This window comes from Leopardus geoffroyi, chromosome B3 (genome assembly GCF_018350155.1).
Source record: "Leopardus geoffroyi isolate Oge1 chromosome B3, O.geoffroyi_Oge1_pat1.0, whole genome shotgun sequence".
In the NCBI taxonomy this organism is placed as follows: Eukaryota; Metazoa; Chordata; class Mammalia; order Carnivora; family Felidae; genus Leopardus; species Leopardus geoffroyi.
Window position 1 is genome coordinate 144,015,919 of NC_059337.1, and position 12,629 is coordinate 144,028,547.

Genomic DNA, 12,629 nt, shown 5'->3' on the forward strand with positions numbered 1-12,629 from the left:
TCTGTGGTTCTTAGCTAAATAAAATAATTACTGTCGTCAGTTATAACTTGATTAAGCCATGTAATTTGGCATTAATTCTGTAGATAATGTGGCTTTATTTTTTAAGGCTAATATTTTCAGGCAGATATTCAACTCATGGGTGTCTTTGATCTCCATCTCATAAAATACCATGTTATTTGATTCATTGTTGTTGTTTTTTTCCTTCTAGCTTGTTTATGAATTTTTCTTAAGATTTTTAGAGTCTCCAGATTTCCAACCTAATATAGCGAAGAAATATATTGATCAGAAATTTGTATTGCAGGTAGGTACAAATTAGCTGAATCTACAAAAGCCGTAATCTACCGAGCGGGAATCCTGAGCCACTAAGTGTCTTTTTCTTCTTGAAGCTTTTAGAGCTCTTTGACAGTGAAGATCCTCGAGAGAGAGACTTTCTTAAAACTACCCTTCACAGAATCTATGGAAAATTCTTAGGCTTAAGAGCTTACATCAGAAAACAGATAAATAATATATTTTATAGGTAAGTTGACGTGTGGGTAACAGCTCTCTTTTTGCATGATGATGCTCGCATCCACACCTAATGCTCCCCTCACCCCATCCTTCCGTTTGGCAGGTGACTGGGGAGTGGGGGCGGCCTCCCTTCCCCCCCACCCCTCCTTCTCTGCCTGCTCCCCTCCCTCACCCACCCCCAGCACCTCCCCACTCGGCCTTCCTGTGTTTCTGTTTCCACTTAACCTGGGTGCGGGTCCGTCCGGAACCTGTCCAGAGCCAACGGTCCGTCCTTCTGCCTGTGTGTTACTCCACCCTCCCCGTGCATCTCGGAGAGGCAGGAATGAGGAGTAAAGCAGAGATCCTTAGAAACTCCTAAGATGGAGAATTGTACCAGAGGCCTGGGGACCCGCGTGTACCCGGGGCAGGAGAGGCCCTGCTGGCCACGGCAGGTGCAGGTGGGCCCGGCCGTCCCTAGGCCTGCACGACCACAGACGCTACCCTGCCTGGGTTTACCTGGGGGAGGGCACAGCCCCGAGGCTCTTGAAAGAATGTTCCATGACATTGCAAGTCCCACCCCCACCCTGGCCCCTGCCTCTCGTTGGTTCTTACCGTCTGAACACCCCTCCACCTGCCTGCCGACATCCCCGTGTTTCTGCTGCTGCGTGAGCCACACGGGCCCCTGGTGATTGGGCATGAGCCCCGGGCGAGGCCCGTGTGCGCGTCCAAGCCGCCCTTCCATCCTCCTCATTTGTGTCTCTGCTCACCTCCGGCTCCTTCCACACTAGCGCCTCGGTGGCCTTTGTTGACCCTCCTGGAACATTCTTTCCACCTGCCCTTCTCCACAGCCTCCCAAGGCCTCCGGACACAGCCCCCCACCAGGACGCACCGCAGCCCCTGGCTTGGCCAACAGGCCTCCCCATAGGCAGGGGGTGTGTGGGCCGAACACCGCACGCTTTCAGGGCCAGCTTCACGCCCAGCCCGTGGTGGCGTCAGATGAATGTTGATGGGTGAGAGAGTTAATGTGGTTTCTTACCCATCCCTGGAAAGCTTACCGAATGAGTGGTGTATTCTAAGACTTTGGGCGTCCCTGACTCCAGGATGGGTCCCAGTGGTGACAGATCCTAGCGGTGACAGGCTCCGTGGGCAGGCCCCTCTGTGAGGTAAGAAAGCAGGCAGGTTTCACACAGTCTGGCCACAGTGCCAGAGTGAAGGTGACGTACAGGCCCTTGCCCGGAGCGCCACAGAGGACGGCGGGTCCCTTCTTAGACACCATGACCCAGCAAGGGAGAAGGAGAGGGGCCCTGAGACACATGGAGACACTGGATGTGGGAAGTGAGATCCCACCGTGGAGACCAGCAGGCTCTGGGGATTCCAGGGCCCGTCCCTGTCCCGTGCCCAGCCCGGCCCTGGTGTGCCCCCACCCCACCCTTGGTCACCGGGGTCTGTGGCTGTCTCTTCACACTTGATACGACAGTCCGGTATCAGAGCTCCCGGTGTGTGTGGTCTTCCTTTGAGCTCCTTCCAAGGTCCCTACATCCCAGGACCGGCACCGACTGCGGTCAGAGAATGCCATCGCAGTTCCTAAATGTCACGTTCCCAGCTCACGTTTCTTGGCATCATGCTTCCTCTTGAACAGGATCATTATGTGGCTGATGTACTTATCTATCAAGATGTTATGTACATCGTTTAAACAACGAAGAACAGGGACAGTTTAAATTCTGATCTTTTAGGCCTAAAATTAAAGGTCCACCTAAAGTGAGGTTTTTTCTTTAAAACATAGGTTTTGTTCAGATAGCAGAATCACAAATCAACACTTGTGTTAAAAGGTCTCATACCACGGGGCACCTGGGTGGCTCGGTCGGTTGGGCGTCCGACTTTGGCTCGGGTCACAATCTCACGGTTTGTGGGTTCAGGCCCCACGTCGGGGTCTGTGCTGACAGCTCGGAGCCTAGAGTGTGCTTCAGATTCTGCATCTCCTTCTCCCTCAGCCCCTCCCCCACTTGTGCTCTGTCTCTCTCTCTCTCTCTCTGTCTCTCTCTCTCTCAAAAATAAATAAATGTAAAAAAATTTTTTTTTTTAAAAAGGTCTCATACCTTAAAGAACCTCAATATAATAAATAAAATATTTAAATAGATTACTATTCCAAAGTTATGCACATAATTCAATTCTGAGTGCTCTGTGCTAGAGTGTGGCACTTTTGTGTTTCAGCGGTCTTCTCTGTAACTATCATATTTTTTTTTAATTTATTTATTCTCACAGTTCTGTAATCGGAACTGGGCCCCGTGGGCAGGTCTGGTGCTGCACACGGCCTGCGGTGGGCTGGCCAGTCCGGGTGGCTCGGGGCAGGGCTGCAGCCGGCCTCCAGGAGGGAAGAAGCCTCTGCGAGGCTCGGCCAGGAAGTGAAGCACATTCACCCTGCCTTCTGTGTCGATCTGACCAACTCACAGGATGACAGATGCACAGAGAGGGGGACAGGTCCCACCTGTTCGTGTGCGGCTCAGAGCACGTCCTGCGGGGGGGAAGTTCCGTTTCGGAGACGGTCTCTGATAAGCAGGTCCTGGCTCAGCTTCTAGAGAGTCCTGATTCCTTTTTAGTTGGACAAGTGAGAAACGCTGGCCTGTTCCGCATGCGTCTTTATGGCTCTCTTCCCATCTGCAACTTCCTCTCTTTCCTGACTGGAAGAATAAGAAGGAGAATTGTACTAATTTTCTCGTTTTTATACCTCCTTCAGTTCAGGTTGAAATAATTAGCAACGAAGGCTTTATCAGTAAGAATATAGCAATGTTGACTCAGGAGAACAAAACGGATTGTAGCTGAAGGCCGTCCTTGTTCACGCGTGTCGGCCAGTGTGGCTGGATCCCGCGCGACTCTGAGGGTTCGGCCCCTCTTCCCAAGGCCCAGAGCCCAGCTCTGGGGTCTCTGGGCACCTCGTGCAGCCCACTGCTCCCCCAGCCCCCAGCTCGCCAACGAGGGCGCTCAGGTGACAAAGCTACGACGTGGCACCTGTAAACCCAGAAAACAAGCAGAACACAAGGGAGCGTCCGGTCGAGTTCTGTAAATTAAAGTGCTTGTCCGTGGACATGCACCACGGAGGGCAGGACTCCCTGGGGACATCCTCCAGTCTCTAGGCAGGTGGGGGGAGGGAGGGGACATGAGGGACGTGTCCAGCAGCGGCTCGAACGCGTCACCTGCAATATGACCGCAGTGCCCGTTTCCTGCCGCCCAGGTCGCCCCGGGCCGTCTGGGTAAATCCCCACCTCACCTCGGTGCTGTGGCCACACTCGTGTCCGTGGCACCATGGTTCTCTGCTCAGGTGCCGCCGCCAGCCTGCATGAGGCGCTCACCCCCACCGCCACGTGAACCCCTTGCCCACCTGCGGCCCACCCCGCTCCAGTTCCCAGACCCCCGCGCTCGCCCTGCCTTCCCTTCCACGCCGTTTAACCTCCCGCAGGGCCCCGGTCAGGCCCCACAGCCTTGAAGAAACCTGGTCGTTTGAAAACGTAGAAATCTTCAGGCCCACCCCCTGGAAATCTCTCCCATCTTGTGGGTATCTGACCTGTTCTTTACCTTGACAGCCCCGTTCCGCTTGTTTCCAACAAGGACGAGATTTCAGAGTCAGGTTTCTGTAATCATCACAAACTCTTATTTTAGGCTTGGAGCTGCCTCTAAACTTCATTGTCGAGTGAGAGGCAGAAACCTTTCTCAGACACCACTCCTACCAAACAGGCGCACGGCGAGGCGTGGGCAGGAGTGAGCTCCTGGCTTCTGGGGAAATCCTCTGGCGGTGGGGACACGTTGGCCTCCTTGGTGTCCCCAGCCTTTTACCACACGTGTTTCAGGCATGGGACAGATGCTCTAGCACCGGGGACATGGTGACAAAAAGTCCTCGCCTGTCCTCAGGCTGATGTGGGCACAGCAGAAGAGGCTTCTCAGAGGACGCAGATCAGCTGCCCACATCGGGGTTCCAGAATGTGGTGCTTGGAGCAGCGTGGGGGCCGAGCAGGGTGTCTGTGAGGACATAGGTGAGACGGCCCAGTGGGAAGGAAGGAGATTCTGCCCTTGCACAGACTGGCCTAACTCTCAGAGGCTTTAAAATTGAGCAAGGCATCAAGTCAGGCTGGCACGAAGCAAAGAAATCAGGCTAAGGGACGGAGAGGGATGTACGCATGGTCAGGAGGACAGCAGTGGCTCATTGTCACACACGGGTGGCTGGAAGGCGAGTGCTCACAGCACAGACCTTTCGACCTTTCTCTGTGATTGAAAACTCCCAAAATAAAATGTTGGGGGCGGAAATTGCACAGTCGCGTCGGGAAGGGTGAGCCGCCCCCAGGACAGTTTTCCAGGAGGCGTGCCTGCCACCAGGCATCTGTGTGACACTCCCCCCAAGTGCATCATTTCCTCGTTCAGAGGATTGTCGTCTTTCCAGCTATTACCTCAGTGTCTCATTCTAAATGGCAAACTGCTTTTTCTAGGTTTATTTATGAAACAGAGCATCACAACGGCATAGCAGAATTACTGGAAATCCTGGGGAGGTGAGTGCTGTGCTCCTGGCAGTGACGTGGAATTTATTCCAGAATGATCCAGTTCACGGAGTCGAGCAGCCCTCTCCAGAGCGAGGCAATTGAAACCATTTCCAAAGGAACCAAGACCTCGCTTGATGGAAGGGGTGGGTGAGGTCTTGGGTTAGAGCCCCCCAGACAAGAAGCCTTCTTGTGTACACGGCTCCGTGCACAGATTCTGTTCCACATACCTCCTTGAAGATGGCTAAGAGGGTTTACGTTTTGACATTTAGAACGGATCATTTATTATACCTTGGGGGTATTGAGTAAATGCTAACATTTCTAATTGCTTTCATTTTATAAATTTTTCATATGTATACTTGTAACATTAACGTTTCAGAAATTTCACCGTCTTCACCCAAGTAGAGTTCTTGCTTGCTACCATTTTTTTTTTCATCAGTGACCTACAGATTTTATATTAGACCTCCAACCCACTGTTTCCCAAAGAGAGTGCCTTGGGGTTCCACAGCCAAATAAACTTGGAAGTGCTCTCCCGGCACCTTCCCTGGGGACTCAGCTGCATTAGCAGCTGAAGGTCCTGTGGGGAGGGGTCCTCTGCGCTTGTGTTTAATCTGATGATCCCCAAAGCCTTCGGAACACAAGAAACCTGTCTCAGGGAACACTGTCGGCTTCCAGTCGATCTGTGCTCCAGTCGCACTGAGAAGACGGTGCTCGCTATTTTAGATCTAACTTGAAAAAACCGTCAGTCCTTGTGGAGAATTCTGCTTTGACCTGCGTCAGCACACTGGGCGGGTTTCTCTCGCTCAGGAGAGCGTAGCGAGCGGTCCAGGGGCCCTTCCTAGTTGTACGACCTCCCTTAACCACTCTCGGCTGCTGTTTCCTTAGCAACGTGGAGGTTGATCCCCTCACAGGGCTGTCGCGAGGACGGCGCGCTGTGTGAGATGTCCAGCGCGGCCGGGCACGGCGTGCGCACAGGCCTCCACGCTCCCAGCAGCTGGGATCGCTGATTTTATCCCCCTGGAAGAGTTGTTTGGTCTTGTGGGCCTCCCCCATGTGAAGGAGCAGGTCGTCACTAATGCCCTCTTCAGACAGACCCTGCCTCCTGGATGGCACGGAACAGTCTAGAACTCGCTTGACTGCTCTGTGGCCCTACCACGTGTCTGTGCTTCCCTAATAATAAAACCAGATAAATAGTAAATAATGAAGCCTGCTTGCCCAACTGGGCACCAGTAGATAAGCTACTTGACATCAGAGACCAAAACTTCAGTTTATTTTATTTTTTTTAAGTTTATTTATTTTTGAGACAGAGAGAGACAGAGCACGAACGGGGGAGGGGCAGAGAGAGAGGGAGACACAGAATCGGAAGCAGGCTCCAGGCTCTGAGCCATCAGCCCAGAGCCCGACGCGGGGCTCGAACTCACGGACCGCGAGATCGTGACCTGAGCTGAAGTCGGACGCTTAACCGACTGAGCCGCCCAGGCGCCCCCAAAACTTCAGTTTAAAGACTAGGATCAAGACCCCCTTTCTCTGCAGGAGGGAGCAGCTTTCTGGCTGATTCTTAACCAGCTCCCGTTCTGCACACACAGACTCACTTCTGCCAGCATTAGGGTAATGAACCCGAATTTCTCGGGGGAAGCGTGACTTCCTAAAAGTGGGTGAAGGCCAAGGGAAGGTGCCAGCTGTGGAGCTGGAGTCCCACTTGAGCTGCCCGGCCTCCAGGCCTGTCGAAAGAAGCCAGTGTCGCCCCCAGGGACTCCTGTTCTGGGTAACGCCCCACAAACCGGAATTTTAGAATTATCTTCTAGTTACTAACAAAGATAAAAATGACTATGCTTCTTGGAAGGTATTTCATTTTCTTTTTAATTTCTGCTAATGTCCGCCTCTTTTGTGAAACGTACATTTCGCTTACCGATAGTTGTGCTGAAAGTCAAGGCTTTTTTTTTAACCTGGAATTTGTGAGTATTCAGACTTGGAATACATTCTGTTTTCGCAGCATAATTAATGGATTTGCCTTACCACTGAAAGAAGAGCACAAGATTTTCTTATTGAAGGTGTTGCTACCTTTGCACAAAGTGAAATCTCTGAGCGTCTATCATCCACAGGTAAGGGTGCTCCGCAGCATTATGTCGGTGGGGGCGTGCTCTAGCCGGGTGTCTCCATGTGAGCGGCAGTGAGCTCGGACACAGAACCCCAGCCGTTCCCTGGGGGTGCACTCACGTCGCCTTGCAGATGTCGTTTCTGGTGATAATTGAGAGGATACGGGGGGGGGGAGGGGGGGCGGCGCCTGGGTGGCTCAATCGGTTGGGCGTCCGACTGCAGCTCAGGTCACGATCTCGCAGTTCATGCGTTCGAGTCCCGCATCGGGCTCTGTGCCGACAGCTCGGAGCCTGGAGCCTGCTTCGGGTTCTGTGTCTCAGTCTCTCTGTCCGTCCCCAGCTCATGCTCTGTCTCTCTCTGTCTCTCTCTCTGTCTCAAAAATAAACATTAAAAAATAAATCAATCAAATTTGGTTCCTTAAGGAAAAGTCTCTCTGCAGCCAGTGAAATGGCCTACGAAAATGTGAGTTTTTTAACTAAGCTGTGGGCTTTTTACAGTTTGCAGAAATCCACTTACAGTTTCACTGAAAATTTGGTCAGTAAGTGTTGATACCCGGTTAGCTGGCTGCACTTTGCCAGAAGAGGAGGTTTTTCCCTCACTTTTGCCCCCGTGAATCCTGTGTAGACAAGTGCTGAGGGTCGGGGACAGGCCACGTGCCTGTTCACCAGCAGCTCTGAGTGGCTCTGGCAGCCAGTGGGCACCTCTGTCCCTCACGTTGGGAGCGGCTTGGGATGAATCACAGAAAGCCTATTCTTGACTTGATTCTAATGACGTCGTCTTCCTGGGAAGTATTTTACTTTGAGGCATTTTTTTTCCTTCTCTTTGCTGTTAACTGGTGATACTATCTTTATATCCAACCAGACCATGGTCCTGTTAATTGTTTTTTTTTTAATTAAGTTTATTTATTTTTGAGAGAGAGCAAGGGACAGTGAAGGAGGGGCAGAGAGAAAGAGAGAGAGAGAATCCCCAGCAGGCCCCACACTGTCAGTGCAGAGCTGGACACGGGGCTCGAACTCACGAACCATGAGATCATGACCGGAGCCCAAACCAAGAATCAGACACTCAGCCCACCGAGCCTCCCGGGCGCCCCCTGTTAACTGTTCTATAGAAGAGGGATTAACAGTTCCGAGGTTGAAGATGGAAGCAGATTTTAATTTGGTTTTTCCCAGCTCTTAGGTCACTTGTTCATTACAGTCTCCAAAAAGACCAGGAGAAAAATCCCCATCAACCCCGGGCTTACCTGTTGGTGTTAGTCCAGAAGGCTGTCTCCTGATTTTTTTCGCTTTCTGCTGCACCTGGTCCCCGACAGCCCCCGTCAGAGCCCCGGCAGGGCCTGTGGAGGGGAGCCCGTGCCCGCCCGGCGGGCGCCACCTGGAGGGACGGGGGCAGCACGTGGCAGCGGGAGACGCGGCATTGCCGGGTCACAGCACGGGGTTGACGCTTCCTCTCCTCCTTTCCAGCTGGCGTACTGCGTCGTGCAGTTCTTGGAGAAGGACAGCACGCTCACCGAACCGGTGAGTACCTTCCCCGGCCGGGCGGTGACGTCACGTGTGGGCGGTGGCGTCACGTGCGGGCTTCCCTGAGTGTAGGTACCGAGGTAGGTCCGCGGGCCACAGAGCCGTCCAGACCGCTTTTCACCGCAAGTCACCCTGCCAACAGACGCACCGATTTCCTGCACGTGCTGTGTGCTTTCAGACTGTCGTGATTTTACTTACAAGTTCCGTTACTGCGGTGTTTATTGTACGCGATCGGATTGCCGTCCTCTCTGTGCGGGGCTTGACTCCTTCGAACGTGACACGCTTGAGCGGTCGTGGTCGCTGGGTCTCGTGCCGGACTGTGTGAGCTCTTGGTTTAACCACGCTCGTAACCGGCTTGGGTCAGACCACCCGCAGTGAGTTCTCGAAACGCTTGTGCCAAAGAGCCTTACGGCCTGAGAAGTTCCTTCCGCCTTGAGGGTAGCGACTCCGTGTTCGCTGAGTCGACCGTGACAGGTTGCTGCCACTGAGCGTTCAGATCTCCCAATTTCTTGGCGTGTGATCTTTCTTAGAAATGAAAAGCGGTTGTGGCCCAGATTAACAAAGTCGAGTGTGTTGGGTGCCAGGCTAAGCATTTGAATGTGCTTTTTTTAACAGTTTTATCGAGATATAATTCACATGCCACACAATTCACCTACTTAAAGTGTACTATTCAGTGGCTTTTTGGTATATTATGCTATCGATTATTGTACGTGGTGAAGCATATACAACATGAAATTTGCCATTTTCAGTGCACGAGGGGCATGAATTACATCCCAGGGCCACACAGCTGTCACCACTGTTCCCAGAACTTTGTCATCACATTGCCCCAGACAGAAACTCTGTCCCCCCCCACCCCCCCCCCACCCCGGACACCGACTCCTGCTTCCCCCCTGCCCGCCCCCTGGTGACCTCTCACCTGCCTCTGTCTCTACGAGTTTGCCTCCTCGGGGCACCTCAGATGGGTGGCATCGCGTAGGACGTCCTCAGGGCTCATGCAGGCCGTGCCTGTGTCGGAACTCCATCCCCGGGTGTGGCCGTGCACTCTCCCTTTCTCCCTTGTGTGGTGTTCATCTGCTCCTCTGTCCGTGGACGCTGGGCTTGCTTCCATCCCTTGTGATAATGCGAGCCGTGTGGCTGTGAACGTGGCCGTACAGGTGTCTGTGCAAGTCCCTGCTCTCGGTCCCGCTGGGCGTGCAATTCAGAGTGCAGTTGCTGGATCAGGCGGGAATCCCGTGTTTAGCCTCGTGAGGGGCCACCAGACTGTCCTCCGCAGCAGCCACGTGGGGTGTCAGGGTCCCACTTTCTCCGTCGTCACTTGTTGTCCCTTCTTTTATTCTAGCACCCAGTGAGTGCATGGTGGTGTCTCTCGGTGGCTTTTTGACTTGCATTCCCCTCTTGACAGGAGACGTTGGGCATCTCTTCCAGCGCCTGTTGGCCACCCGTGGGTCTCGGACAAACGTCTTTCGATCCCACCGCCCATTTTTTATTAACTGGTTGTTTTTTATCGTTGAGTAACAAAAGTAAGAAGTACTGAGTGCCAGTTTCAGTGTTTGAATATTCTTTTCAAAGTTACTGGTGGAATAAGAAAGGCAAATGTCATCATTCCGGCATCTTCTCTGTCCCCTTGGCCATCTTTCACAGTGGTCCCATGAGGCTGTGTTTTATAGTGGAAATGCATGAGGAATCCTTAATGCTCTGTTTGCAAGTTACATGGGCTCCTGATCTCTGCTTTTTCTGAGCTTCTAAACTCCAAACGTGGACACCATGTGTCACCCACCAACTCAGGAAAAGCCCTTGACATCACCCCCCAACGCCTGCCCAGCTCCCCTTCCCGGGGCCCCCGCACGCCTCCGCCCCAGCTCTGAGATTCTGGAAGCCCCCAAGGAAAGGCACCAAACTCACCAGACTTCAGTGTCAAACCAGGAGTGTTTCCCCCTCTTAGACTAGGGTATCCGCCTTGAGAGAAAACTTGGGAAGCACCAGGGATAAAGCCTCTTCTCCAGTGGTGCCCTGTGCTCAGTTCCTCTGAGTTTGAAGGACGTCTCCAAACTAAAGGGTGAGAACCAGGGGTGCCTGGGTGACTCAGTCGGTTGAGCGTCCGACTCCAGCTCAGATCATGGTCTCGCAGTTGGTGAGTTCAAGCCCCGTGTCGGGCTCTGTGCTGACGGCATGGAGCCTGCTTCAGATTCGGTGTCTCCTTCTTTTTCTGCCCCTTCCCCTGTTTGTGCTCTCTCTCTTTCTCTGTCAAAAAAGAGTAGACATTAAAAAAAATGAAGGGTGAGAACCGTTGCTGGAAAAAGTAATATGGGAACAGATGCTAACACATGCCTTTTCCTTTTCTGACTCTTCACTGTGTATGTTTCTCATACTCTCTGGGGGCTAAAGAATCCACCCGGTCTTGGCTGCATTTACCCCACGCCAGGCCTTTGGTGTGGCGCCCCGGACCCCGGCCGGGTCCGTCGCAGCCCAGGTCCCAGTCCTGCTTCAGCAGGCCTCCATTCTCCTGCGCCCGAGAGTAGGGTGAAGGCTGACAGGGCTCGTGTTTAGTTCCCACTGGCCGAGCTGGTAGAACCTCGCAGGAGTGAGAGCCCTCGACTGCAGCTGACGGACGGCGGGCTGGCTGCGATTGGGCCCTGACATCTCGGGCACAGAGAAGCTTCGGGCCCCCACATGCCGCAGGATCGCCACCCAGCATCACTTTGTTCCTGGATTCCCTACAGCGCAGACAACATAATGCTGTCTCTCGGCCACAGAAAGCAGATTTAGTTTTCTTCACGTTGAAAACATTCAGACCCTCGCCTTAGTGAGCGCCTTCCTTTGAAATTCACATATTATGAAAATACAAAGGCTGATCTGTCTTACTTCAGCACTGAAAGTTTGTTGGTAATAAAAAGAACGGGTAAACTCTTGTGAAGGAGCGTGTCCACTCAGCAGCACTAAGAAGGACACAGCACACACATGGGTCTCAGGGTCCTGGACCCAAGGCGCCCCTGAAGCTAGTGCGGCCAAGGTCAGGAATGTTTAAAGTATGATACGTTTAAAAGACCTGTATTGCTCCCATTTAAGGTCTGTAATTAATCTTTCTACTTGTAAACTGTGTATGGTGCTGAAAAGCTTTCTGGGCACGTTGAACACGTACACTGTTGTAAGAACGGGAGCTCGGCAGGTCGTGGACAGAAGTAAAATCATGTTGTTTTCATGCACCTGTTGCTTTAGGCTACTCGACTTTTACTACAGGGTCTGGCGGGAACTCTTTTTCCCCGGTATTCAGGGGAGGGGGCTCCCCAGGCACCAGGCCAGAGCCACTAGCATGGACGCCCGGGCTCGCCTGCCCTCCCCAGCCCTGTCCGGAGAGCAGCAGCCTGTTGAGTTTCCGAAGGAAAGTTCGGCGCGTGACGTGCAGAGAGCCACTTTTGCCTAGATCAGCATTTCCAGGCAGGCCCCTCTTCGCCAAAGCGCTGCCAGCCTCCAAAGCCATGGGTACCAGCCATAGGTTGTTCCCAGTAGTGTGAAAAGTAGGTCCAGCGTGGGGCTCTGATTCCGGAAACAAACCTTTTCCAGAGACATTGAGTAGCTAAACCAGGTGTGTTCTGTGTCCCGCGTATCACTGTATTTTTCCTAATAAAGCTCCATTTGACAAATGTCAAGGAAGAGTGGCTTTGCGAAGTGAGTGACACCTGCTGTGTTCTTAACAGTGGCTCCCCGACTGCTGGTAGATAGCAGGTGCTCAGTAAATGTTCCCTGAGTGATTTTGAGCAACAAGTAGGAGAAAAAAATCATTAAATCATCGATTTTTTTTTTTAAGGAATTATTTTTAGAGACCATCATGCTATAAATGTTTAGATCAGACCTCAGCACTAGGAGGACTTTCTTATAAATTTTGGGGTTTTATAAAATGTAATACCATAAAAGATTACCCAGGAGCCTGAATGCCAAAAGCATTAACAGAGCTGTCCTAGCCGGACGTTGTTCGAAGGCCCGCCGTGTTTTTAGCCACGGTAGCGAG

At 52.5% G+C, this 12,629-nt stretch overlaps 1 protein-coding gene across 4 annotated transcripts in view; it reads left to right on the forward strand.

Moving 5' to 3' along the window:
- PPP2R5C (protein phosphatase 2 regulatory subunit B'gamma) overlaps positions 1-12,629 on the forward strand; it is a 130,404-nt gene that overhangs the window by 98,072 nt on the left and 19,703 nt on the right. For all 4 annotated transcript variants that reach the window (XM_045452125.1, XM_045452126.1, XM_045452127.1 and 1 more), the window contains 5 exons: positions 209-301; positions 387-517; positions 4,962-5,021; positions 7,003-7,111; positions 8,567-8,620. In XM_045452125.1, the coding sequence (XP_045308081.1) occupies positions 209-301; positions 387-517; positions 4,962-5,021; positions 7,003-7,111; positions 8,567-8,620 (447 nt within the window). The remainder of the gene's footprint in view (positions 1-208; positions 302-386; positions 518-4,961; positions 5,022-7,002; positions 7,112-8,566; positions 8,621-12,629) is intronic.